The sequence below is a fragment of the Epinephelus moara genome, chromosome 18 (assembly GCF_006386435.1).
Source record: "Epinephelus moara isolate mb chromosome 18, YSFRI_EMoa_1.0, whole genome shotgun sequence".
NCBI classification, from domain to species: Eukaryota; Metazoa; Chordata; class Actinopteri; order Perciformes; family Serranidae; genus Epinephelus; species Epinephelus moara.
Window position 1 is genome coordinate 32,790,734 of NC_065523.1, and position 23,872 is coordinate 32,814,605.

Genomic DNA, 23,872 nt, shown 5'->3' on the forward strand with positions numbered 1-23,872 from the left:
CAATCTAGACTGATAAACAGCACTACAGCTAAGAGGAAAAATATGTATTTTTGACTTTAAATGTAAAGCAGAGTAGCCACAAAGATGTGTCGCTAGTTGGAAAGAGGACTTGTAAAAATAACAGACAAGACCTGAAGAATTCAAGTAAAACACTATCTGACCCCCTAATCCAATAATCCAGTCTACAAATCCAGTAAACAAATGCTGGGAATGATATACCTATTTAGTCCAGGAGCAGTGTGATCACAGGGTTAGTTGGGCATTGTCAGAGCGCAACAGGGGAAAGGTAACAAGTGATGTAGTTAAAGAGTTAGTTATCAGAGAACCACAAAAAAAGACATAATGTACGGAACAGAAAAGAGAAATATCAAGCAAATAAAGTGGAAGGTACAGGGAGTAATGTGCAAAAGCAGATAGCTGTTCCCTAAACTGGATTGAGGACGACCTGACGGTGGCCTCATTGTGGTTGGTGCTGCTGAGTGTCACATGGGCTGCCCCCTCCGCCCCATGAAAGGAGTGCGTCGTCACCCCGAGGCGCCGTCTCCTCCAATCAAAAGACTCACGGATTAAAGCACATTTTTAACTTATTAACAGCATGACTGCGGCTACACACAATTATAAATACCAGTCCAAACTGGTTTCTCCCTGATGAAGATGACACATGCCTCTTGGCTTTGCTTTCACCACGGGATGACACGCTACTTCATCAGCTCGGCTATTTTGTTCCCCAGCTGCGTTTTGATCCTTAAATTCATGTAATGCATTTTGTATAAACACACACATGCTGGATATATCATCCACTCATATACCTATCTACCAGAGGCTGGAGTATCTTCATCACACAGCTTCTTCTACAACAAAGCTGTTAATCCTCTCATTCTCACAAACTTTCAGCCCCCTCAGTCTTGCATGCAGCCCTTTCAGCCTGGGCAACAACCCATTTTCACTAAACAATACAGTGACTGTTTGGCTGATTTGTGCGTGTGTTTGTATGGGGGGAAGAGGCAGGGGAAGACACGGAGAGCATCATGGCGGTTACAGCACTTCTCCATCAGCTGCAGGAGTAAACCTGCCTCATCTCTGTGACACAGCTCCTCAACATCGAGCCAGAACCTGTCAGGCTTCCATGTTCCAGTTATAAACGACAGGATTAAGAAATAACATGTTACACGTGTTTGACAAAGCTCATACAGTTCAGCTTTTATTGACACTTTCAGAATTGAGTATTTAGCTTAAATTCTACTTTTAAAGCAGTGTTTGGTGTGATGAATGTAACAGAAATCTGCCATATTTTTCAAGAAATGTAAATAAAAGTTGATTTTCAAGCAGAAACATGCTAACATGCTAACTCTGGGGTAGACAACCTGCAGTTCAGGAGTTCTGGTTGGATGTAACTATCAATTTGTCATACCTTCTTAATAAAGATATCAAACCTTGCCCAGTAACCTGTATATTAGGTGTGAAAATGCAAATTGAACAATCAAAAACTGTACATACCATTACAACACTGGCCTTCCTATCAGCCAAGCGGATAATATTAATGAACTGGAAACAACGCAAACCGAATTGTTTCAGTGTGGAGAACTGGCGTAAGGACTTCCTGGATCTGTTATCAATGGAACAGGCTGCTCTAACTCTTCAAGATGATGCTATGCCTGATGAACTTGACAGCCCCTGGAACTTTATTAGATCTGTTTTGAGAAAACTTAAACAGACTGTATAATTGAATCACTGTCATACTCTATACTCCCCCATCTCCTTTTCTGTTAATTTGTTTGTTCAGTTGTTTTTCTGAATGTTTGTCTGACTGTTTGTGGTATCTTTTTGTTTGTTGCTTTTTCTTGCCTTATTACTTTTAAGCCTGAAATACTATCAACAGTATGACACACTGTAGGTTAAGGACGACTCAGTAACACATGCAATTCCTTGCACAATTATCCCATTAAATCCCTGTGACGTGTATATCAACCCATAGTATAACTCGTAACAAACACCTCCAACTGTTCAAAGTGTAACTGTAAGTGTTTTGAATGACACATCGGCTCTTTGCAGACGATGTGGTTCTGATGGCTTCATTGGAGTTCCAGCACACACTGAGGCAGTTTGCAGCTGAGGATGAAGCAGTCAGGATAGGCGTCAAGTCTGAGGCCATGGTTCTCGGCCAGAAAACAGTGGATTGCTCTCTCTGGGTTGGGAGAGAGTTGCTGCCCCCAAGTGAAGGAGTTCAAGTGTCTCAGGATGTTGTTCATGAGCAAGGGTAAGGTAAAGCATGAGATGGACAGGCAGATCAGTGCGTTGTCAGCAGTGAAGCAGGTGTTGTGCTGGTCTGCTGTGGTAAAGAGGCAGCTGAGCCTGAAGGCAAAGCTCTTGATTTACCTGTTCATCTACGTTCCAACCCTCACCTTTGGTCATCAGCTTTGTAGTGACCAAAAGAACAAGGTCGCAAATACAAGCTGCAGAAATTAGTTTCCTCTGTAGGGTGTCTGGGCTCAGCCTTAGAGATAAGCTGAGGAGCTCTGACATCTGGAGGGAGCTCGGAGTAGAGCAGCTGAAAGGGGCCAACTGAGGTGGTTCAGGCATGTGATCAGGATGCTTCCTGTTTTCCGGGCACATCCAGCTAGTAGGAGGCTCCGGGGCAGACCAAGAACACTCTGGAGGGGTTATGTATCTCATGTGGCCTGGAAACACCTCGGTATCCCCCAGGAGGAGCTGGAAAGCGTTGCTGGGGAGAGGGGCATTTGGAATGCCTTGCTTAGCCTACAAGCCCCACGACCCAACCCTGAATAAGCGGAAGATAAAGGATGCATGGAGGAATGACACGTGGTCATTTATACAAAAGAGTTTATTAATAACAATAAAAAACAGTTCTTTCACACTAACCACCTCTCTCCTTCAAAACAACTAATGGAATAATTACAACACAGGAGTATTTTGTAAAACAAAGTAAATGTTTCACTTAAGTTACATCTCCCCCTTGTGGCTCTGAGTTATAATGCAACTGTAGATTCTGACTTTGAATTTAACTGGAGCATAGTCGGATCACAGGTTCATACACCTGCTGGCAACACACTCTTTTCATTTTAATAAGTCCTCTCGTGTCTGTTCGGCAGATTTCATGGATTCATATTCCACCCGCTCACAGCGTCACGCGATGTGATGGGTGTTTGTGGATCAAATTGCGTCATGAACAGGTGGGTGATTCTTGCACCAGCGTTAGGAATCTTCTGGGTTTGTGTTGCTGACTGACCTGATACGATGGAGGGTGTGACCCAGCATATATTGTTTTATCAGTGGATGAGTTGTTTAATCAGTTATGATGAGCTCGTCACAGCCCCAGTCCTCATAACTCCCATCAGGAAGGTACCTGCGGATGATGATGGGGATCTTTCTGCTCCTGTTGGAGGGGATTAAACAAAATTCACGGTAAGACATTGGGCAGTACAGAGAAGCTCTGCATCACAGAATACTGACCTCTTTGCAGTCATGATATAATCTTTTAAAATATTACTGATAACTTAAACCATACAATTATCACTTACTTGAGCTCTTTCATAGCTATTTGCAAGGGGTCTGTTTCTCCTTCCAGCTCCACCATGACTGGAGCACACATCCTATGGGAAACAAGTCAGCAGATGGTACAGTCACTACAAAATTGGCATCTAAATAATCAAATTGCCTCCCAAAATCCAAACTCTCCCATAATACATTTAGGGCTCGTACTTGTTACATTTAAAAGGTATTGACCAGTGCAACCCAGACAAATCACCTAGCTCCTACAAATTACAAAAGTGGCTGTCAATGTGCTGCTATACAAATAAAGCTAGATTAATAAAGAGTTTTATTTAAATCCATTGTTTCTGCTCATACTGGTCATCTAACAGAGGGAAACCTCATTGTTTCCTTTTCGTTACCTTTGTCATAGTTTTGAAGTCTATTCTTTCCTTTCTGTTTAGTCTGAATATCTCAGCATCAATGTACATCTATATACACAAGACATTTTAGAGAAACAATAATAGTATGTGAATAAGAAGACTAACCGGGGGGAAATAAATAAATCGTTTCTTTCAGGTGTACTTAGACTGACAATTCCAAACAGTAGCAGGCAAAAATGCAGGCAGAGGAAAAAGTGTTGCGATTGACCGGCTTCTGTCCTGACAATAAGCACATTAACCTCCTTAATATATGGCAAAACAGAACAACCACGGAAAGAGCTCTTCTAATTTTGAGCCTCCTTGTCTCCTTTCTCCTCTGTCCTCCTGCCTGTGACACAGAAATTGATCTCAGTGCACCATCTCGAAGGATGTCTCAATTCCTTCAATGCATCTCGAGGAGAGAGGAGGCTTGCCGAAGGAGCTATGAGCAAGGATGCACTGGCGTGTTCTTTCAGGAAGTCTTTTTGGCAAGCGTGATGTGTAAAAGAGGTGTGACACATAGCTGATGATTCAGCTGAGTCACACGTCATATTTAAATAACATTTGAGGTGGGAGGGAATAAGACGCCAGGAAAAACGGCGAGGAAGGGAAATCTAGGATGTACAAACTGAGAAATAAGAAGAGTAGAGGACAAGAGTGTAAAATAGATTTTCCCAAACCAACCCCTACACCCTCTCCCTACCCACTTTCATGTCATTTCCGCATTCACTTGGAGGGTCAGCCACATTAAGTGCCGTCCAAAACCAACTACTGAGGAGTGGAGGTGAGATACAAAACCCTCCAAAAGCAAGTCTGCATCGATGCCGACTAACTGACCACGTATGACACCGTATTGAGTTCGACATGAAAGACGCTCCGTACAAACAAAGCTCTGCAACCACCCTTACAAATATAAACTGTTCATACTAAGATATACATTTATGGGCCAACTGTCACACAGATGTTAAAATCTTAAAAGGTTTCATTGTATTTTGGATAAAATATATTATTTTCTAGTCTCTAAATAAACACTTGTGTTCATTTGATTGTAGTGATGTATATTTACGAACCAAGCAACTTAAAAATGTCAGAGTTCAAAGCCAAAAGAAAGTGGTTCTGGAAAGTTACGACAGTTTCTCTTTCCGCTGCAGAGAGGGAAGTTTGTCCCAAAGCTTGCCACTGTGTCTGTACCCTACACCTTGACGTAGGAACCTTCAGTCAGCTGTGAAGGTGATTACAAACAGAGTTACACTCCACTATGGAGTGGGAGTGGGTAGGATCTCGTTTTAGAAAGCCCCAAAGTGTGTGTGAGTGTGAGGTCAAAAGCGAGATCTGAACCCAGGACACTGTAGTCATACCACATGGACATAAGTCATGTAGGTCAACACATAAAAAAACACTCACGCTATCTGGAGAGCTCGTGTCCCAAGTACTCTGGCTCTCTCATATTTAGTCATGTAAGGTGTTGTGATCCTCTTCTGGTTGGCCTGCTGGCCCTCTCCTGCGGGCAGGATCTGCACGTTCTCCTGGTCCTCCTGCACATAAGAGCAAAACCTTTAGAGTATCCAAAACATGAAAGTTGGACTCAGCAAAGAGGGACCAACTTTTATTATCACAGAGCAGCGGCGAAGAAAAAATACATTAGAAAGCAAATGGCTTGATAGCTTAGAGTAAATGTTAGATACTAAATGGGAGTTTGAGAAGACAACGGCGAACTTACATCTTCCACGTTTTCCAGGTCATCTAATCCTTCATCCTCTTCAGCATCATCAAAATCTCCGTCGTCGAAGCTACAATTCAACATCAAAGCAGTTATCACAAAGACCACAGCTTCATAATAAATTCACTATGAATACTTCTGCTAGCTAGCAGGCTAAACGTTAGTTAGCTACGACGTTAGCCCACGTTGTGTTGTATTAAAATAAATACGCATTTAAACACAGAATGTTGACGCCGTGTGTCGTTACTTACTTATCTTCGTTGTCGGACATGTTTTAATTTGAAGCTTGTCTATGTAAATCCTTAAATTATAAATGTTCAGCGACAGTTTCTGTTGTCAACATGAGCCCACATGAACGCAAACAGCTTTCAACTTCCGGTAGCCTGGTCCGTTGGGAAGTCTTCCGGATGCCCCGGAGGAACGTTTGTTTCTCGTTCCGCTCGTTCTGCCGTTTAATAAAAGAGTGTTAAGAAAAACTTACACCTAGAATTTGTTTTACTTTCATTAATAATAATAACAAACTGTATTTATATAGTATCTTTTAAAAAATAGTTACAAAGTGCTGTACTATAGAACTAAACACATTTAAAACACACGAATAAAACAAATAACATGTCATAAAATGTCACCAAAGTAAAACATAGCTACAATAAAGAAGACAAACACTAAAATCAAGATAACAAATGGAAATTAAATCACTAAGACCGCATAATAATGATGCTTTGAGAAAAATTCTTATAGAGTATTTGAAATAAAAGGCAGTTTGCAAATAAACTCCTAAAATAAAAAGGGGTGGTGGAAACTTTCTTACCTGACATGATTTCTGGGAGCTCTGGCAGAGTAATGGGGGAAATTTGAACATTTGTAATGTCTCTTTAAGACAGTAACAAGGCCACCACCTTGGTTGGCTAAAACTCACCATATTTACTGTAACAGTCTGTGCAGGGTTAAAACAGGTCTACAGGAAATGTGAATCAGGTTTGCAGGATTGGAAGACTTTATTGTGACCTGTTTATTTAACCTTGTCTAGACTCTGTGGTTACTATGTTTGGGAAGGTTGGAGAGGGATCTTATATGTGTCTTACACACTTACAGTATAAGGACACAGCTTCTTTATTGTTGTTAAATATACTGATAAAGAAGTTCACGTAAGAATTCAGCCCTTGAGAGCAGTATAGCTGATGCTGATGTGTGTCTCAGTGTTTCCACATTCAGTCTACTACTGTCTTTACATGTGCATATTTCTATATATTTCACTCCTGTGTAATAATGCTGGCATCACCACACCAAACTAAAGTGGAAGCTGTTGAGGAATCAGGTGAAGTTATCCCCTGCCTTACAAACTATTTCCAATAAGTTTTGACAGTGCCTTGGTGAGAGGGTTCCACCAATACTGTTTTAAGATAGAAATCTGATACAGAAGCTGCTAATTAATATTTTGCATATGTATAATATCTTAAAATATAACCAATAATAAGGATTCATTGTTTTTTAAAGAGCTGTATTGTGGTCTGGGTGAAAAAGCCTCTTTAGGAGCATTTAACATGAAGCAGGATACTCACCTTTTAACCTGCTCCTGAAACCTGACACATTTTAGACTTCATGAGTGCATCAATATGACATGTGCAAAGTCATTCAGTGGTTTGGCGGATCAGTTTTGGCCCACATGCCGAATGTTTGACACTCCTGGCCTTGATTATTCATCTTTTGGTGACATGTTAGTCAAAAGACTCCCGCAGAGCTTGTCAAGGTTTCACAGAAAATTGATCAATTGACTCTAAAATTACTTTCTTCTCAGAAAATCCTGCAGTAATTGTGCATTGAACTAACTGAGCACAAGATGAGACTCGGGAGGCAGGATAAAGTTACTGCATCACAAAGCTGCATCCCTTTTTTTCAAGCTCAAACCTCTGTTCTACAGTGTTATGTCTTATTCATCAATCTCAAGACTAGCTGGCTTTTGCCTGACAGTTCTGACTGAATTCAAATGCACTTTTTCAGCACGGGATAATTAGGATCTCAGAAAACAGTTTGAGATGAGACCTGTTTAATCATAAAATATACAATTCTTTGACACAAACAAGACAAAAAACTTCCAAATACAATATTGCATACTTTCACTGATAAAAGTATATAATGGAATAAAATAAAAGCACAAATATTGATATGTAGGAGATAGGGAAAGTAAAGAAACACGGAAGAGAAAACAATGAAACATTTGCACTGAGAATGATATTTCCTTTTTTCTATACAGCTCTTCAACATAACATTTATAAAGTATTACATGTTGTGATCATATTCCACTTTTTTGCTTCTATCATCTTCATCATTTCAAAAGTATGTGTTTCGGCAGTCTTGACAGTGCTTCAGCTCTTCTGGTCCACAGAGTCTTTGGTGCTCTCTGCTCTCTGGTTCAGCAGCTTAAACATTTTTGTGGCCTTGAACTTTCCTTTTGACTTCTTTAGCTCTTTTAGTCCCTCTTTCTGGAACTCTGTGCAGAGATATTGCAGTTAAGTGCAGGAAGACACGGGTCATCATTTTCTAAAGTTTTCATAAGTGTGCACGAGTGTTTTATAGAGCGTGAATGTGTTTTAGAGAATCCAAGGATACATTGGATCTGTCTTCTTCACAAGCAGAGAGGAGAGTAAGGGATGGAAAACATGAAAATGTACAACAGTATAAAAATATTAGTTTTTAAGGGGGACTTATTTATATATTTTTTTTTCTCACCTTTGTTTTTCATCATAGCCTCCATAAGATCATCTTCTTCTCTTTCCCTGATCAGACAAACAAAGCTGCGTTATACTTTAACATAAAAAATACTCAAACATGAAAGCACCATGTACTGCTTGTTTTTCTGCGCACCTCTGCCTGTCCTGATCCAAGCTGCTGACGATCTCGTTCCTCTTTTCGATGACGGCGACCAGCTCATCCATCAGCTGCTGCTCCCGAACTCGATCCTCCTGACTCCAGTCAGTCTCTGAATGTGAAGACGACGGTGTTTAACATTTCACAAAACTTAACACTGAATCACATTCACCACATTAAGTGAGCTTGCTCATTTATGTGTTACTCATCCTGACACAAAGACAGTTAGAAATATGCTTATTTGTCTCCATCTGTCTGTTAAAGGGTAACTTCTGTTTTTTCCAACCTGGACCCTTTCCTAAATGGGTCCAATATTGAGAGAGACTGCTGCAGCCGGCAGCAACGAAAGGCTGCAATAATCTGCAATTTAATCCCTGTGGACAAGAGCACCATATATTTACGTCCAATAAAAGTGCTTGTTTAGTGGATATACATTGAAGGTGCTCTATTGCCGACAGGGATTACACTACAACCGGTTTTGCCGCTGCTGGCTGCAGCGTTCCTGCTCATTACTAGGCCAAAACATGTTGTTCCCATTTGTCACTTGCACACAAATACATAGGAGAATAGAGTTTGGGTTGTAAATATACCAAAGTGACCATTTAAGAGCCAGCCAGCATCAGAAAAGTGGTATGGTGAGGAGTGAAAGAAAAAATATTGGGTCTTTTGATTATACGGGCCCCTTGTTTAAGGGTTATTGATCTCTAAATCGATTCCGCTGCTTATCAAATCAAACTTTACTTATATTGCACCGTTCATACAATAACGCAGCCCAAAGTGCGTCACAGAGCAGGAGAAAAACAGCACAGAAAAGTAAATGGCTAGACATTACAATAAAAAACAATAAAATATTTTAAATAAATAGCATTAAAAAAAACAAATAAATACAAGCAAAAAAAAAAAGGTACGATCACGTCAGTTACGATCTGAACCACCTTAGGACCAATCCTGAGAGACCAGGCAGTGTGGCCTCAGTACCGTGGTGAGCTCTGAAACCTTATTGTGATAAATAACTGATAGTATTGTCAGATATGTTTGCTAGAAAAAGTGACACGTGACACACACAGTAACACACTGACCTGGTTTATTGAGGAGACATCTGAGCTCATACTCCACATCCGCCTGCCTCTCCTCTAACTGCTGCTGCTTTTTCCTGACAAAAGACACAAACACAAAATGTCTGTAAGATTCAAAACCCTCCATCGCAACTCTCACAGGAATCTTTTGGATGCAGAGAAAACTGTAGTGTAAATGAACTCATTGTCCCGGCCTACTTACAGGTGAACCAGCTCTGTTTCTTTGCGCATCATAACATGTTTCTCATGGATGAGAGAGAACCACTCCACCAGCATCTGTTCCTCCTCTTTACCTAAAATGAAAAGGACAAGTCATTATATAAACATCATTATTACACAGTATTTATGCACAACACATTCACATAAACAGTGGTTTTGTGCCAGTAAATGAATGTTGTCTTGAATAAAAAGGAACACTTTGCTGAACCATTCTTGTTGTCTCTCAGATTTCCCTCCAGCTCGACTCCCCTTTGTTCCAGTGCCTCCAGATGTTTATCCAGCTCTCTGATCTCCACCTGCAGGTCTTCTGTGGACACATTCTGGTCTGTCTGCACCTGTCGAGCGACACATAAGGCTAAAACTTTCTGCAAACCAAGTGTTAGTTTACACCAGAGTTATTTATGTAATCCCTCATGACTGAATCTTGTGATGAGGGATAAACAAACACTACGTGTGTTTTAAAGGATCAGCTTAAAAGAATACTTCACCCCCTGCAAATGACCATTTATATATCAGTTACCTATCCCATGTTACGTTGAATTCAAGAAAACCATTTTCTTCACATGCCTCGACTGTGAATGAAGAATCCAAAACGAACAAAGTCATAGGCGACAGCAAAACTATATCAACATCCTTTCACAAACTCCCACACAACTCCTGCAGTATAATCCAAGTCTCATTTATCCAGTCGTCTGCTGATTAATTCCCAGACAGACAGCCCTTTCTGACGGGAAGCTGAACAGGAAGTTAAACTATCCTAGGCTCTCTTCAAAGCCAGACTCCATTGACAAAAAGCGTAATTTTACCTTGCTGAACACAGGAGCTGCTGATCTACTGCTGCCTCGATCTGTTGTTTGTTTGTGTTAGCGTGTGACTTTGGTGACTCTAAAGTAACCCTTTAAAACACAAAACTTACACAACAACTCAAACAAACTAACTGATGGAGGCAGTGGTAGACCAGCAGCTCCTGTGTTCAGTAAAGTTAAATGACTGTTTTTGTCAATGGAGTCTGACTTTGAAGAGAGAATAGGTAAGTTTCACTTCCTGTTCAGTCCCCTGTCAGAAAGGGCTGTCTGCTTGGGAAGTACTGAACATACAACTGGTTAAATGAGACTTTGATTATACTGCATGAGTTGTGTGTTTTGCCGTGTCAAATGCCGACCCCTATGTCTTCACTTCATCAAGAATTTTGTCTGTTTTCAGATTCACGTTCACCGTGGAGGCGTGTGAGAAAAGCAAAGTTTTATTTACGAATTCAATCTAACCAGGGTGAGTAATTTTCTTGAGCTCTAAATCCAGACATTGTACCTTCCTCTTGATGAGTGGGAAGCCATGTCCGGGGGCAGGGCCCCGTGTCGATGGGAGGACCTGACAGCTCTTTGATTTGAGCATCGCAGGTTTCCGATCAAAGGGATTCTCTCTGCAGGCCAGCTAGACATGGAGAGAAAATGAAGAGTTGTGGGGCAGTTTAAACCAAATATGATCCTCTTTCAGGAGAAAATGTTCACATTAGATTTGATAGTTATCAATATCTCTCTTCATACCTTACTTAGAGATGAAGTGACCTGACCATATTCATTTGCCTCCGTCAAGGGAGCAGATGTGATAGCAGGCACAGAAACACTCCTGGGTAAAATGTGGCTCTGTGGCTCTCTCTCTGTACCTGAAATGGCACACAGCCCTGCTGCTGCTGCTTCTTCTGTGACTAAAGTTGCACACAGCCCCGCTGCTGCTGCTGCTTCTTCTCTATCTGAAATGGCACACAGCCCTGCCGCTTCTTCTCTATCTGAAATGGCACACAGCCCTGCCGCTGCTGCTGCTGCTTCTGTATCTACAGTGGCACACAGCCCTGCTGCTGCTTCTTCTCTATCTGAAATGGCACACAGCCCTGCCGCTGCTTCTTCTCTATCTGAAATGGTACACAGCCCTGCTGCCTCTTCTGTATATACAGTGGCACACAGAATTGCTGCTGCTTCCTCTGTATCTAAAGTGGCATGCAGCCCTGTTGCTTCTTCTGTACCTAAAGTGGCACACAGCCCTGCTGCTGCTGCTGCGTCTGTCACATCTGGGAGTGAACCTGCTTTGTTTTCAGTTTTATCCAAATCTGATACAACACAAGTTTCTTTCGCTGGTTCACTTGAAGCTCCAACAGTCTCTTCAGGTGTACATTCAATGGCAGCATATCCAGCACAAACTACAGCAACTGTTTCCCCAATCCCTTCACTAACAGCTGCAGGTTCAGGTTCAGGTTCAGTGACCTTCTCCAGAGCCTCCTCATTCACGACCTCTGCAAATGGATTGGGAGGACGAACTCTGGGTCGAGGGCATGATCTTCGCTGCTTAGGGATAGATTTGTATCGAGGAATGAGTAGAGGAGATTCAATTGGAGGCAGTTGTGTCCAGGGTCCAGGATGGACGATGGATAACCAAGGATGGTTGGTTTGCACCCTGGGGCTATCCCTGGTCGGGCTGGTGCTGCAAGAGGAAAGACAAGACGTGTTTTAAGACATGACTCCACAAGTGAGGAAGAACTTCTGGGGAAATCGGTGCTTATTATCATTATGGTAAATACAAAAAGTCCTTTTATGTGATGCTTAAGATTTTACAAAGATTTAGATTTTATGTTATTTGCCACAACTTTATCTTTAAATTTTTTCTCATAATTTGTTTTCCCTTTTACAAGATTAAAATCTTAATATAACCGCGCTAATTATTGGCAGTACTTAAAGCAATAGTTCACCCTCCAAATTACCATTTGTTTATCGATACTCATCTGTGTTGCCTTGAATTTGTGAAGAAAACTTTGGTTTTCTCACACGCCTCTGCGGTGAATGAAGAATCAAGAGACTGAGAGATCAAGTTTAACAACAAAACTGTATCAAAACATCTGTTTAGAAACTCTCACACAACTTGTGCAGTATAATCCAAGTCTCATTTATCCAGACGTATGCTCAGTACTTCCTAACCCATGCATTTTTCCTAAAACCTCAGTATTTAAAACTGAACGGAAAGTCAAACTTCTATGCTCTCTTCAATGCCAGACTCCACTGACAAAAACAGTAATTTTACCTCACTGAACATGAGAGCTGCTGGTCTACTGCTGCCTCGATCAGTTAGTTTGTTTGTGTTATTGTGTGACATTGGTAAATATGAGCCAACTCTTTGAAACACAGAAGTCACACAATAACACAAACAAAAACTAACTGATGGAGAAAGTGGTAGACCAGCAGCTCCTGTGTTCAGTGAGGTAAAATTACTGTTTTTTTTCAATGGAGTCTGGCTTTGAACAGAGCATAGATAAGTACTGAGAGTACGAATCGATAAATGAGACTTTGATTATACTGCACGAGTTGTGTGAGAGTTTGTAAACTGCTATTGTTGTACGTCGACACCTATGACTTCAAATCATCAAGAATTTTCTCCGTTACTGGATTTTTCATTCATCGTGGAGGAATGTGAGAAACACAGGGTGAGTAACTGATATATAAATGCTCATTAGGGGTTTGAAGTGTACCTTTAATCAATTTGTAGCTGTAAATTCCAAAGGTACACTGAGATGTTTAAAAATATAACACGATCAAGAGGGATACAGACTCTTTATGTTCACTCACACACGAGATGAGACGGGTGAACATCTATCTTGGCTGGGTGGCCAACCTGTACAGAGAAAAAATTGTTTCATTTTTCCCACTCAGTCATGAAACAGAGCAGCACATAAACATACTAAGTAAACTCCTATAGTGTCTATTTACCTGCAGAGCGGGAGCTGTACATGGGCTGGGCCGTTTTGTTCCTGGGTGCAGGAACAGGGGCTACAGAAGAGTCCAACAGTCTCCTGGGTGCTGGAACCGGCCGACTCCTTCCTTCTGTCGCTCGTTCACACTGTGAAGAGAGCTCAGATGTCTCTTGAGTCTTTGCCCCTTCCTGTTGTGACTTGCTATCTGTCGGAATGGGTGCCGATCCAGCTTTTCCAGGAAGACGAGGACGCGCTGGCTTCTTCGGTCCAACAGGTGAGTCTCTGTTTCCTTCCTCTTTCACCTCTTTGATCCTCTCCTGCCTTTCTTTCCCCTCGGTCTCTATTGTTTTACAAACCAGTCTATCCTGTGACTCTGTTTTCTTAGTGTAATGAGGGACGCTGCTAATAGCCGATCCACCCAGAGAAAAATAACCTGACTGATAATCACGTTTGGGTCGACTCTCAGCAGATCTGACTGGCTGGCTGAGGTCAACGCGGGTACTTTCACTGTCTGTTAAGTGGTGAGTGCAGATCAAGGAGCCAGCATCACTTCCCTGTGTGTAAGAGCCTGGTAGCAGAGTGCTGCAGCATACTTTGCACCTACAAAACAAAGGTGAAATGTGTTGCTGTGAAAGCATCCTTAAGACATTAACAGAAAAAAAGTTAATCCTATAATTTACCTGCACTGATGTCTAAATAACTCACACGTGTTAGAAACCAAATGCACTGAAGGAAATCCTTTAACAATTTGAAACAAACAAACCCAGCTCTCCTCTCCTGCTGCTTCAGCTATCGTCGTGAGTAATGGTGATCACAGTGGTCACTTGAAACACATTTGAAACACATTCTTATGTGTGAACTGTAGCTTGTCTCAAGACGTACACAGTCTAGATGAACCTGAATCTAAACACTGACAAAGCAATAAAAAAGCTGCTGTTACCTTGTGAACTGTGCTGTTACCTGAAACAGCTGCGATGGTAGACCTTCCCGTCAATCAGATGTCTCTGGATCAGGTGAACAGGCCTAAAACACAAACTACACACCGTCCGTGGCCTCGCGTTGGACAAACGATCTTCTCTACTGGTTTCCAGATGAGTCAGACTCTGAACAGAGAAGAGAAACCAGTGACTAAGACTGATAACCCTCCAGCAGAGATGACAGGAGCATGAGAAAACACTGGGATTATATGTACGTTAAAATTACCTTCAGGGGTTTGAGACTATCCGGACTTTTAGTCTTTGTGAGGTTGTTTAGAAAAGCGACATGTGATGACTTCAAACTGGCGAGACCGGCTGCAAAGTCAAGAAAAAACATGCAAAAGGAGCAAAGTTTGGTAAACAATAAGATGAAGATGAACATGCACTTTGTTGTTTTGAGAACTGGAGGGGTGTCGGCTGTCTGAATGTTTATTCCCATGATGTGAGTCGATGATGAGTAAAAGACTGGTAATAAAGCAGTCACTACTTCACATAAAAAGTTCACCCCAAAATCAAAAATACTGCTTTTCCTCTTACCTGTAGTGCTATTTCTCAGTGTAGATTGTTTAGGTGTGAGTTGCAGAGTGTTGGAGATATCAGCCGTAGAGATGTCTGCCTTCTCTCCAATATAATGTAACTAGAGGGCACTCTAGGAAAAACATACTTTTGATTCTGGGGTGAGCTCTCCTTTTAAAAGCTAATTCATGGAGGGGCATGAATGTGTGTACCTTACGGAGCCCAAACATCACAGATAAATTCCTAAGAACCTGTTAGTATCCTTAAATAATCATGTGCCTTGGTAAAGTGCTTGGTAAAGACAATGAACCCCCACTTGCTGCAAAAACAGAAAAGGCTTTACCTAGTACACCATAAAACTTCCTGTTGAAGTAGTAGTAGTACTGGGAAAGGTAGGTGATGACGCTCAAGCAATCAGGCACCTTGGTGGACAACATGTCCTTTGGGTCCAGCAGCGGGGGGATGCCCAGCTCCCTCGCTGCTGTATCAAATGCCTTCAGGAAACCAGGGAAGATAAACAGAGAATGCTGATGATTGTAGGAAGGTACTTACATGAATAAAAATTACCACAATTTTTTCTATTTTACAGCGTTAGTAATGGTCAGCAACACCAAACACAGAGTTGAGAGAAACATGCTCGATGGGAACGACTCACCAGTTTGTTATTCTGATAAACATTATCTTTGGACAAGGAGCTGAAATCTCTGGATCAAGGTGAGGAAACAGAGAGATTGGGATTAAGTGATGATGAAAAGACTAAATCACAAATAGGGTTGCAACGGTATGAGATTTTCGCGGTACGATAACTGTCTCTGAAAATATTGTGGTTTCATCAGTCAGAATGACCCTTACAGGAATTAAAATGGAAAGGTTATTTTTGGTTAAACAAATGTTTTATTACTATTTCCTCCTGAGACCTGAACTATTGTTTGGCATGCATTTTTAATTTAATTTGGGATCAGTAGGACCCAATAAGTATAAAACACTAAGCACTGTCAATGATAATAAAGTTCTAGTGTCCTCAAACGAGACAATAATAAAGTCCCAATGTCCTCAAACAGGACTTAAGTCCCAATGTCCTCAAATGAGATGACCACAAAATCCTAGTGTCCTTAAATGAGACAATAATAAGTCTCAATGTCCTCAAACAAGACTAAAGTCCCAATGTCCTCAAACAGGATAACAGTAAAGTCCCAATGTCCTCAAACGAGACGATAATAAAGTCCTAATGTCCTCAAACGAGACAATAATAAAGTCTTCATGTCCTTAAACAGGACAACAGTTAAGTCCCAGTGTCCTCAAATGAGACAGTAATAAAGTCCCAATGTCCTCAAATGGGACAATAAAGTCTAAATGTCCTCAAACAGGTCTTAAGTCCCAATATCCTCAAATGAGACTACCATAAAGTCCCAATGTCCTCAAGCGAGATGATAATAAAGTCCCAGTGTCCTCAAACAAGACTTAAGTCCCAATATCCTAAAACTGGACAACAATAAAGTCTTGATGTCCTTAAACAGGACAACAGTTAAGTCCCAGTGTCCTCAGATGAGACGATAAAGTCCCAATGTCCTCAAATGAGACAACCAAAAGTCCTACTGTCCTCAAACAAGACAATAATAAAGTCCCAATGTCCGCAAATGGGACAACAATAAAGTCTAAATGTCCTCAAACAGGTCTAAAGTCCCAATATCCTCAAATGAGACTATCAGAAAGTCCTAATGTCCTCAAACGAGATGATAATAAAGTCCCATTGTCCTTAAAAGAGATAATTGAGTCCCAGTGTCCTCAAATGAGACAACTATAAAGTCCTAGGGTCCTCAAATGAGACGATACTAAAGCCCCAATGTCTTCAAACAAGTACTTCCTAATTATCAGCATCTTGTCTTGTTCCTGTTGCTAAAATTGGTCAAATTTGTTGCCATATCAAATGACAAACATTATTAATCATAAATAAACAAGTCTCAGCCATAAAATGTGATCAGGTTTTGGACCTTGTCCACTTTTGTGTTGGGATCGGCTGCAGACTGACTTGGCAGAGATGGCTGCCATCTTGTTTTTACATGGATAAGTGTATTGTGCTCTTACTGCCACTAGATGGCACAAAAGTGTCCATGAATGAGGACAACAGGTCTAAGTTAAGTAGAATAAAGTATAAAGTCGAGTAAATCCAAAATGTTTTGTCCTCATGAGGACACAGGGTCTCAGGAGGATATTTGAAAAATAAACCATTTGTAATTAAAGTATGTGTAAAAAAAAAAGAGTACCCTCTTTTTATAAATAACTAGAATAAAGTTGAGATGTAAAGTTTCAGTATCACGGTATGAAACCGGCATACCGTTGCAACCCTAATCACCAACAAACAAAACTGTTGACTATCGGTGACTGATAGTTCCAGACTCCACAGACATAAAATGCACACCAGGATCAGATTAAATTAGATCACTCTAGTTCAATCATTGTTTGTAAAAGGCAAAACAAACCAACTAATCCCATTAAACTGGACAAGAAAAGGTTTAGCAGAAAGACAGAGAGAGATTAAGCACAGGAGAGCAGATTAGTCCTGGGCACAGTGCGCAGGTCCTGCTCTGCTCCAGATTAGACAGCACATTAGTCAATCTGGTGCAGCCCCAGTAGGAAGACAAATAAATCAGGACAGGACTGGAGAGACAGACAAGGACAAACAATGTGTTTACAATGAGTCCTATTCATGCAGAACACCTGCAGGAAATAATGCACCTCACAGTATTTATCCACCTCACTGAGCACGAGCATGAGTTTGCACATTCAATAAAGCTCTATGAAACCACTGGTCTACTTACATCAGGTCAGGTCGGTGTTTGTGGATGATGGCACAAAATGCAAGTCCATCCCTGAAGGAGGTTGACATGTTCTTTATCTCCACGTTGGGGTAATTGGCGCATGTGACGCGGCACCACTCCAGCACAGTCTTCGGAGATGCCATATCTTGTGTGAGATTTGAGATATAGACTGGCTGAACATGGCACTTAATTCACTTTGAGAATTAGCCTGAAGGAGATCAAATAAAGCTGGGCAGGTTTTGCTTTGAGGAGGAAACAGGAAACGAGCACCTACCACAGATGCAACTACCTTTTTTTCTCAGAAACCTGCGGCCAGACTCGTGCATTGTCGATTGGGTGACACAGCAGGAAGGAAGTTATATTTCTCCCTGTGAGGTTGCTCTACCAAATAATAACCAAGGTGCCCGCGCGTGTAAAGCGACTTCACATTGCTCCAGTGTTCCCAGCCACAACATAAGTGTCAATGGTTTCCCTCACTTACTACACAATGACACTTCCCAGCACAAACCAGCAGAGAGCTTCTGAATGAGGCGACGTGTCGTCAAACACAGACATCTGCAGAGATCCGATGGCTCCTGGTCGATTTAATATAATGGGTGTAAACTTTAAATCAAATCCCGTTACTTGCTGTGTAGTCCATGTTGTGGTGGCTGTGCTCCATATTCAGTGAAGTGCACAATAGCTGCCACTGGAGGGCGACACAGAGCTGCTGCTCCTCTGTAATTAAGGAGAGGTTTTGGTTACAAGTGAATTTTTCCTCTTTTGTCTCTTCACTGTGTGACAGCTAGAGATAACATATGGATTTTATTTAATAATCAAAACTTAGGTGCATTACAGGCCATTTCCGCTTGCTTCCTCTCAGTTTTTGCCTTTTTTAAAAAAAAAAATTTAATTAAAAAAAAAAAGTTTTTTGTGAGCATATTACGCTTTAAGTCTACAATGTTATTTTGTTTTGTTTATTTCTAGAAAACATCCACTTGTCATTTCAAGAAGATTTTGTTGGTCATAAAGTTTAAAACAGTACTTCCGGTTAAACCGTTTAAACTGTTACGTCAGATTTTCTCACGTAAAAATATAACTTTTTGTGAGCATTTTAAGTTTTTAGACTGCAATGTTGTTTTGTGATGTTTGGACAACACAGTCACTTGTCATTTCAGGAAGATTTTGTCAGTCGTAAAGTTTAAAACAGTACTTCCGGTAACTTCCGGTAAAATAATTTAAATAAAACTACAGCAGCATCAACTTTTCGAGTCTTTAAACAAAAAAAACCCTAAGCGACGGATCTTAACAAGTTTAAGAATAAAAATAAAGTAAACGTACCTTGTTTCAAATTTAATTTTACAAACCAAATGGACTGCTTTTATTTTGAAAGGAGTTTTACTCCGGTATGTTTCTGGTTTCTTGCTTGACGCAGCTCTATGATAATAGATATTAAATTGCTAGAATGGTTATTCCCATTTAAGTTTTTATTTAATTTAATTTTATTTTATTTTTGAACATACACAAAATGACAAAATAGCAAATTGTATTCAGTGATGAAGCCCCTGCTTCAGAGGCAGCAAACTGAGTGCCTCCACCTAAACAAAAGTTAACATTTTCCAAGGCTATAAAGAACACAAAAATTAACATACAGAAAATGTTATGACAACATAAATGTTATCTATTGGTTAATCTATTAGTTGTTTGTTTGTATTTAATTTTTGTTTTGTAGTTTCCTGTTTTTTGGTTGTATTTTGTTTCTTTTTGCCTTGGATTTTTAATTATATATTTGTTATACTCCGTGAAATAATGTTTGCTTGAGTGGACCCCAGGAATAGTGGTTGGTACCTTGGCAGTGACTAACTGGGATTCAAATGAATAAGAAAAATAAAAACAAATATAGGTCACAACAACAACAATATGAGATGTGTATGAAATATCTATGTACATTTGAGTATGTGTGTCTTTGTGTGCGTGAATGAGTGTGTGCAGGTCCGTTTATCATTTATAATTATCTGTAGCTATTTGGTCATGGACATTGGCTTTGATTTGGCATATGATACATAAAATTATTAGGGTAAATATGACAACTCTGTGGAAGATTTTAGTTTAAAAGACAACTTTTTTTTATTACATTAATAATTAATATCAGTTAATGCACAGCAAAATTGTTCTTAGCTTCAATTAGCATGTGCATGTTAGAAACAATTACAGGGAACTGTTTACATACTGTAGTTTGATATAATATAGATTAATGTTTTTCATTTTCAGATGTCTCTTCTATTCACTCTTCTTGTTTAAAAAATATTCTTAATTTCACATTTCCTTGTGAACATAGAGACAATAGTATGAGGGAACACAAGGGAACAACAGAGAGACAGACAATGCCTGGGGTTACAAACAAATTCTGATGCAGATAAATAAAAGATATGCAATGAAATTATAATAACATTATAACAGAATCGTAAACTTGGTGCACAAATTAGGGGTTTTCACAGCTTTTGTATTGGTTGAGGCATATAAAGTCCTGATGTAGGCTTCTGCTTCATTTTCAAAAGCACAGAAAGAGGGTTTGATTTTTAATACCTTATATTTATGGATATAAAACTTGGCCAGCTTAAAATAAATATCTTTAACTTTGTTAACAAGCAGATATCTACTAGGAAGAGAATATTTTTTCCCTGAGCAAGCTTATTCCAGGTTGCTGTTACATACGGGACTCTTCTATGCGCTCTAGTTCTATGTCTCTACTGCTTCTACGTGTCCGTGCGTCCCTCGCGAGACCGAAGCCCCACATAAATCTCGCAGTGATGGCTGCACCGCCCGATACGGAGAGTTTGGAGTCTCGTATCAGTGAGTATTTTAAACTTATTTAACCGAGCAGGTGTTGCCTAGAGACCCGGACACCTTCTAATTATCACCTGTGAGCTGTTGTGGATGAGATGACAGCTCACCACAGCCGCTCGTGCCCCAGCAGAGGGGACTCGGACCCTGCCGCCACATCCAGGATGCTAACCTAGCTCCGGAGCTGCTGCCAGCTGTCAACACACAACACAGCCAGGCGTAGCGTTAGCTTTGCGGCTCCATAGCTCAGCTAGGAGGCGGCTGACAAGACCGTGGGGACCCCGTTTATAGTCACAGAGGTTACAGTGTGATTACGGCAAAGCTATGGCCTCGGAGGAAAGTTCTAGACGAAGCAGTGTGACACAGTGCGACTACCGACAGCTAGCTAGCTAACGTGACACTGTGTTAGCACCTGCCCTGTGTATCCCTGTGCACGGTGGCATGCTGGGGTTATGTGGCAGACTTAATGAATTTTAAATCATGGAGGCACTCAGGCAGCCTGGAGGCCTTCTTGGGTGCTCAGCTAAAGTTTTTATGCATCTGGAAGGCTTAAACATTTGATGTAACATCTGTACAAGGTGAAGATATTCTGGGTATGAATGTTGATGCTCTCATTCATTAAAGATAAAAGTTAACATACTCTGAGTTGCCAGTTTAGCCACTGCTAGCTGACGTAACACAGACTGTAATACAAAATATAGTACACAGATGTAGTAAATCCTGATCCTACCTTCATGATGGTTATGTTTTTATTCAGAAGCACATGCCCCGTGCACAGCACTGTCAGTCCTCAAAGCATGGTGCAGGTGATGGCTGGAAACTCCAGACTGATAGTAAACAAGTAAATGCACTGCACACAAAAGGGCTGAATTGCTTCTTCTTTTAATTTGATCTTCATTTGAAATTCTGCAAATACTTTATTTCGCCCATGGCTTTATACAACAAAATACACGTGTTTTTAACATGGCTGCAGCTGCACTGAATCCAATCAGCAGCAAGGTGAATAATTGGCTGAGTAGACTTCATATATGGTCACATCTACATGCGTATCATTTGAGAATATCGCAAGTCATATAAACAGTTAGACATAGCTCATGACACACTGCTATTATTTGCTTAAATCACTGAACTCGACAGGCTTATATCTGAGACAGGCCTTTGGTTCCTTTCACATAACACTGTTGCTCAGCAAAAATCAAATCAAGTTTATATAAACAGCTGCAGTTGACCAAAGTGCACTAGAAATTGAAAGAGTGACACATGAATATATCCTCCTGAGACCTTGTGTCCTCATATGAGGACATCACATTTTGGGTTTACTCGACCTTATACTCGATTCTATAACTTAGACCTGTTGTCCTCATTTGTGGACACTTTTTTTATGTCATCTAGTGGCAGTAAGAGCTCAGTACAGTAATCCATGAAAAAACAAGATGGCAGCCATGTCTGCCAAGTCAGTCTGCAGCTGATCCCGAAACAAAGTGGACAAGGTCCAAAACCTGATCACATTTTATGGTTGAAACTTGTTTATTTATGATTAATAATGTTTGTAGTTTGATATGGCAACAAATTTGACCGATTTTAGCAACAGGAACAAGTACTCATTTGAAGACATTGGGACTTTATTATCGTTGACAATATTTTAGTTTATTGGGTCCTACCAATCACACATTAATTAAAAATGCGTACCAAACAAAAGTTCAGGTCTCAGAACATGTACACAAATATAAAACAGAATAACACTGGCAAGAGCACTTACACACATAAAGATGATAAAATACTAAAATATTAAAACCACTACGAACAACCAAAGGCCGTTGAAAACCTGTATGTCTAAGATTTGTCTTATAAGTGTCACTGGAGGGGAGCATTTGATTGAGAGTGAAAGGCTATTCCAGAGCTTTGGAGCAGCTACCGCAACGATCTCCTTTACCCACCAGCCTCGATCGTGGGGCGGTAAAAGGATGTTGTTCTGAGGATCTAAGAAGTCGGGAGTTGGAGTAGGGGCAGAGAAGTTCAGCAAGATGGGAAATAGGATGAAATTGTATGATTATTACTTGTATACAAATTGGGCTATGAGTAACATATTAATGATGTGTTATAACACTCGTTTCACGGCACCCGGCGCAACACCACTTTATCCTCTTAAAACAATATTCATAACTCCTGGTAATCCAGGAATGGACACATATTCTGACTTTACGACATCTGCGCCATCTGCCCCGGGGCCTCCTACCAGTGGGGGTGTGCCTGGAACACCTCCAACGGGAGGCGCCCAGGAGGCATCCTCATCAGATGCCCGTGCCCCCTCAACTGACCCCTTTCGACGTGAAGGAGGAGCGGCTCTACTCCGAGCTCCCTCTATCATCTTTAAAATGACACTTACCATAACATGTAACCATATATTCCTGTATCAAGGGGAAAGTGACGGAAGGTAGTGAGAGGGGAGGAGGGAGTGTGCTGCCTTTCTTCTCCCTCAATCTGGTCTAATTGTCTGTAAGCAGAGGACACATTAATTAAATCAATCATAACATAACATAAGAAGAAAGAGCAATCATCTTACAAAATCACACATTAATGCATACTATCAGAATGACTCTCATGGAGTAATCAACTACATATCCCAAAAAGCTCTTCTGCCCAACAGATACAGTTTTCTATTAAGTAGAAAAGCCAAGCATTTACCCACAAATCACACAGAAATATGTATAAATTCAATAACTATACAAAATACCTGTCAAGATAAAGATATATTGTGAAACAAGTTCACAAGAACAACCATCAATTCACTTAAATAGAATCCAAGAGCTCAAAATCCCTACATACAGAGGGGGAGGAGGGGAAATAAGGAGGGAGCGTCCTGCCGTTTCTCTCCCTCACTCAGGTACAATCACCTGAAGTCAGCAAAAACATGCAGATCTGCAATTATGACCAGAAAGAGCTTAAATCTAGTGTCTCGTTGAGGCCGTCCAAAATCCAATATGCTTTCCTTTGCAGCAACTTTTGGACCAGGTTTCCTCCCCTTGGGTTAGGAGGAATCATCTATATACTAGTAAATTTCAGAGAGGCAGCAGGGAAATCAATTTCAATTTTATTTATAGAGCCCAATATCACAAATCACAATTTGCCTCACAGGGCTTTACAGCATACGACATCCCTCTGTCCTTATGACCCTCGCAGCGGATAAGGAAAAACTCCCCAAAAAAA

General features: G+C 40.7%; 3 protein-coding genes across 5 annotated transcripts in view; 1 reads left to right on the plus strand and 2 right to left on the minus strand.

The window, feature by feature from the left end:
• Nucleotides 1-2,824: 2,824 nt before the first annotated feature.
• polr2f (RNA polymerase II, I and III subunit F) lies at nucleotides 2,825-6,032 on the minus strand. The gene is made up of 5 exons (XM_050070001.1): nucleotides 5,883-6,032; nucleotides 5,632-5,701; nucleotides 5,316-5,446; nucleotides 3,540-3,611; nucleotides 2,825-3,394 (listed from the first exon to the last, which is right to left on the minus strand). Exons 1-5 carry the CDS (start codon nucleotides 5,900-5,902, stop codon nucleotides 3,304-3,306), a joined length of 384 nt encoding a protein of 127 aa, XP_049925958.1. The 5' UTR covers nucleotides 5,903-6,032; the 3' UTR covers nucleotides 2,825-3,303.
• A 1,631-nt stretch (nucleotides 6,033-7,663) lies between these two features.
• On the minus strand, nucleotides 7,664-18,510 carry LOC126405926 (MICAL-like protein 1). 3 transcript variants are annotated; one of them, XM_050069975.1, is made up of 16 exons: nucleotides 18,132-18,510; nucleotides 17,843-17,987; nucleotides 15,679-15,727; nucleotides 15,367-15,517; nucleotides 14,734-14,822; nucleotides 14,491-14,633; nucleotides 13,547-14,130; nucleotides 13,406-13,451; nucleotides 11,339-12,269; nucleotides 11,103-11,225; nucleotides 10,003-10,129; nucleotides 9,778-9,868; nucleotides 9,579-9,652; nucleotides 8,497-8,611; nucleotides 8,362-8,408; nucleotides 7,664-8,122 (listed from the first exon to the last, which is right to left on the minus strand). In XM_050069975.1, exons 1-16 carry the CDS (start codon nucleotides 18,166-18,168, stop codon nucleotides 7,998-8,000), a joined length of 2,877 nt encoding a protein of 958 aa, XP_049925932.1. In that variant the 5' UTR covers nucleotides 18,169-18,510; the 3' UTR covers nucleotides 7,664-7,997. The 3 variants fall into 3 exon arrangements, with proteins under 3 accessions (XP_049925932.1, XP_049925931.1, XP_049925933.1); XM_050069974.1 differs by having other exon boundaries at nucleotides 18,117-18,510; XM_050069976.1 differs by lacking the exons at nucleotides 15,679-15,727; nucleotides 18,132-18,510 and having other exon boundaries at nucleotides 17,843-17,860.
• Nucleotides 18,511-20,604: 2,094 nt separating this feature from the next.
• The window catches only part of LOC126405930 (ADP-ribosylation factor-binding protein GGA1-like), a 19,939-nt gene continuing 16,671 nt past the window's right edge, over nucleotides 20,605-23,872 (plus strand). Inside the window, exon 1 of the mRNA XM_050069980.1 lies at nucleotides 20,605-20,674. Coding sequence (XP_049925937.1) covers nucleotides 20,632-20,674 — 43 coding nt within the window. The 5' untranslated portion in view covers nucleotides 20,605-20,631. The remainder of the gene's footprint in view (nucleotides 20,675-23,872) is intronic.